This window comes from Camellia sinensis, chromosome 6 (genome assembly GCF_055761805.1).
Source record: "Camellia sinensis isolate YWXY chromosome 6, ASM5576180v1, whole genome shotgun sequence".
Lineage (NCBI taxonomy): Eukaryota > Viridiplantae > Streptophyta > Magnoliopsida > Ericales > Theaceae > Camellia > Camellia sinensis.
The window spans coordinates 128,572,655-128,576,283 of NC_138966.1; the positions used below are offsets into that span (position 1 = coordinate 128,572,655).

At 37.7% G+C, this 3,629-nt stretch overlaps 1 protein-coding gene across 1 annotated transcript; it reads right to left on the reverse strand.

The window, feature by feature from the left end:
• Positions 1-1,017: 1,017 nt before the first annotated feature.
• Positions 1,018-1,604, reverse strand: LOC145793573 (uncharacterized). The gene is made up of 2 exons (XM_082876434.1): positions 1,137-1,604; positions 1,018-1,023 (listed from the first exon to the last, which is right to left on the reverse strand). Exons 1-2 carry the CDS (start codon positions 1,602-1,604, stop codon positions 1,018-1,020), a joined length of 474 nt encoding a protein of 157 aa, XP_082732560.1.
• Between the last annotated feature and the right edge of the window lie 2,025 nt (positions 1,605-3,629).

Genomic DNA, 3,629 nt, shown 5'->3' on the forward strand with positions numbered 1-3,629 from the left:
TCTACTTTACTAGCTCATTTCTTGCATAATTCCACTTAATACCTTAGAAATCATGTCCTAAATATCATAATTATATAATCTAAGTGTTGAATCCTTACCTCAACTTCTCAATTAAGCTTTAGTTGGCGAATTCACTAAGGTTCTAAACTAACTCCCTTGAGTTCTCTAGCAATTTCTTCCAAGCTCAAGTTTTGATCTCAACCCTCTTATTCTCCTCTTCCTCTCTCTCGTGTTTTGTTTCTTGTAGGCTCAAAGATGATGATGAAAAGATGACTCTAGTGGTGTGTATAGGCCTTATATAGGCTTGCTTAGGGAATTACTTAAAGCTAAGAAAATTGACATTCATTATTCTAATTTAATTCGTTCCGAATCGAATTTCAATCAACCCTACCATAAAATTCTAAAAATACCAAATAACACATAAATCAAGTCAATTTTGTGATTAGATGTCGATAAGGCCTTCAATTCATAGAACAAAACAAAAACACAAACATATATGCCTACAATAGACAGATATAAACACAAATAATGCATCACATATGCAATTGATTCAGAGTTTCATCTTAATTTCTCATTAAGCATTCTTAATCATGGTTTCATGGCTAATCATAGTTCGGGGTTGTTACATCCTACCTTTTACTATTTGCTCTTGTCTTATACTTGAAACCCATATCTATTTGGGCTTTCCATCTATGAGTTTTGTCTCTTCCTGCTTGGGCTTTGTGGCCTTTAGAGTGCTCTCCTCCTTCTTTGAAAACTTTAAAACTATTGCTATGTGGGATAGATTGCTTCTTTTGCACAGGTTGGTTCCTTGGATTCTTTTTTCCTTTGGGCACTGTCATCCACAACCCATAGTTTCCTGGGTTGGGCTCCAGCTTTTGTTTTGTGTTCTTTGGATCTGGCCCATTGTTGGGGCTGGTGCTAGTTTCTAGCTTTTGGTTGTCTTCTCCAATTGTTTATTGTCATGTCTTCTCAAGTATCAATCTGGGGTTCTTTCGACAAGCTTCCCTATGTTGTCTAATCCTGCCACAAGAAAAACAAAGTAAGTGTATATGCTCATAATCAATTTGATATGTGTGTTTAGCTATTGAAAAGTGTGAGATCAGAGGTTTCCGAAGATCCATCTCCACACAAACTCGTGTATATTTCCCTTGTGTTGCCATTGTTGTGTTAATGTCTATCTTCAGAGGAATACCCAATGCTTTTCCTACGTGATATAATGCCTTCTCATTATAATACTCAATGGGTAAAGTTGGGAACCGCACCCAGATTATAGTTATATCCTCTTCTGGTTTATCAGATTCATTATCTTGCTGCCACTTCCTTACTGTCACATAGTGGTCCATCACAATCCAAAGCCCACCAGTGAAAACTTTCATGTAATCATCTGCCATGTCAAACTTGACTATAAAGAAGCCATTACCTATATCAAGTGCTTCAAAATCAGCATGCAAACCCCAAATTTTTGTCATTTTTGCCATGAAAAGTTTATAGCCTATGCTATTCCCCAGCAATCTAACTATTAAGCATTTCGTCCATGGTTCTCTGATTTTCTTTAGGAGGGCTTTAGGGATTTTAACTTTAGGAACCTGTAGACATCCCATTTTTGATGGCCCTTAAGACTTGGGTGCCACTGATTGATCACTCAATGATGAATGCGTACGCTTGTCAATGCTTGACTTCCTTAGCAGGAAACCTCAGTGTTGAACCTACAAATCTTGTGCCTTGGTTTAGACCAAAACAGTGGTTTTTCAGGCCTAAGCCTTCAGGGACTTGCCGTCCACTAGTGTGGCATGCCGCCCACAGATGGATGCAGCATTCTAGCTGTGTTTGTAAAGATATTTTCGAGGGTCTCTCATATATTTCTATACATAGATGACCCTCTCTTTTGTTTGCAAGGTTAGAAAAATTTTGGAATTTAGAAAATTTTGGAGAGCAAAAATTTGAAAAATCTCTCTCTCCCTTTCTCTCTCTCTTGCAACTTGCATAACCTTTGCCTAAACACTCTAAACCAAACCTAGAGAGTTTCTTGATGAGGTGGTTTGAGCTCGCATTTTAGTTCTTGAGGCACTTGGAAGTGTGAAATTAGTGGTTTGTAACTCAAGGGATCATTCTTATTCAAGAGGTATACATTCTAGTGTTTTTGTACCATCTCTACACTACTTGTTTTCTATCTTTTCTTGCTGTTTTTGAGTTTTTTTATAACCCGTCTTTTTGGGTTGAAACTTGTGATTTAAGGCCAATAAAGGTAGAGGGGTTGATAACCCTTGTTTGAACCTTGCTTTTAAGGCCTTTGCCCTTGTGTTTTCCACCTTCTCGTTAACATTTTTTGAGCTTTTTACCACTGATTTTTAGAGGTTTTTTAGAGGCTAAAATCATGTTTTGAAGTTTCAAAAGTGGAGGGGTTAGCCTCTCCTCCTTGTGCTTGTGTGCTAGTTTTAATCCCTTAATATTTTAGCGAGTTATTGTAGTTGTTTTTTTCTTAATTCCAACACTTTTTTGGTACTGTTTTAGGATTGTTTTAGGACTATTTTTGTGAGTTAGCTTCATCCATGCTTTGTATAGTGTGCTTGTAGTGTAATGGTCCTTATAAGCTTGGTGGTTTAAGCCTTAGCCACCAACCTATTTGAGTTGATTGTATTTATTTCTTACTTTCCATACTTGTTTTCACCTCTAAGCATCTCTGCAACCTCCCTCATTTCTTGGTTTTTCCTTTGCTTTGAGAATGGTTTCAAATTGATTGTTTGTTTAAGCTTGAGATTGAGATTGTTGTGCTTAATGGTTTAATCCCTTTAGGGGTTCATTACCAACGGCATGACATCTCTCTCAAGTCTAAAACAACATTTGGTTTGGTACTTCTCTCCATTAGTGGACTTAAAGCTCATTATTGGACATTAATTGACTAAGGAATGGAAAGTAATTAAAATGAAGTAATAAAACTTGGACTCAAATGGAGCAAGATAATATAATCAATTTGGGTTCAATTGGACGTTAATTTAACTCATTGAGTCTTGAGTTGTTTCATACTTGTTAGTGATGTAAACGGTTCAAGAGTCAATACCAACCACTTCCCTTGATCAAATCATGATAGGGAGGATGTTTGTGAGTCGTTCATTATGCATTTATTGAGATTGTGTCCCTTGGTTCATAAGTCATCACGCAATGAAATTGCGTCAATTGATGGCTTGCGAATCAAGCCTACCTCTTCTTTGACCTATTTTCTGATAAGGAGAGGCATGGTGGACAAACATCCCCTGAGAATACTCTGGTTTATGCTTTGTTGCTGCAGGAAAAAACCAACATTAGTGGCCGACAAGCCACTTTTATTGGATAGCAACCCACTACTAGTGGCCCGCCAGCCACTAGTAGTGGGTTGCCGACCACTTTTTTCAGGCAAGCAGCGTCCTTTTCCCAGTAGAGCAGAGCAGAGGCTGAGGTGAAAAAATAGTGCAATTTTCTAACTGTGCAATAGAGGTATTCCGATAGCAAAGCAAAGAACATTACCGGGTAGGAATTCATTTCCATGCATGAGCCATCCCTCGATTCTCGGGATCCATTTAAATGACGTTGTAATATTAGCATGTTGTGCTTGGAGTAACGGATTTGTAACTAATTAGTTAAAGTAGCTA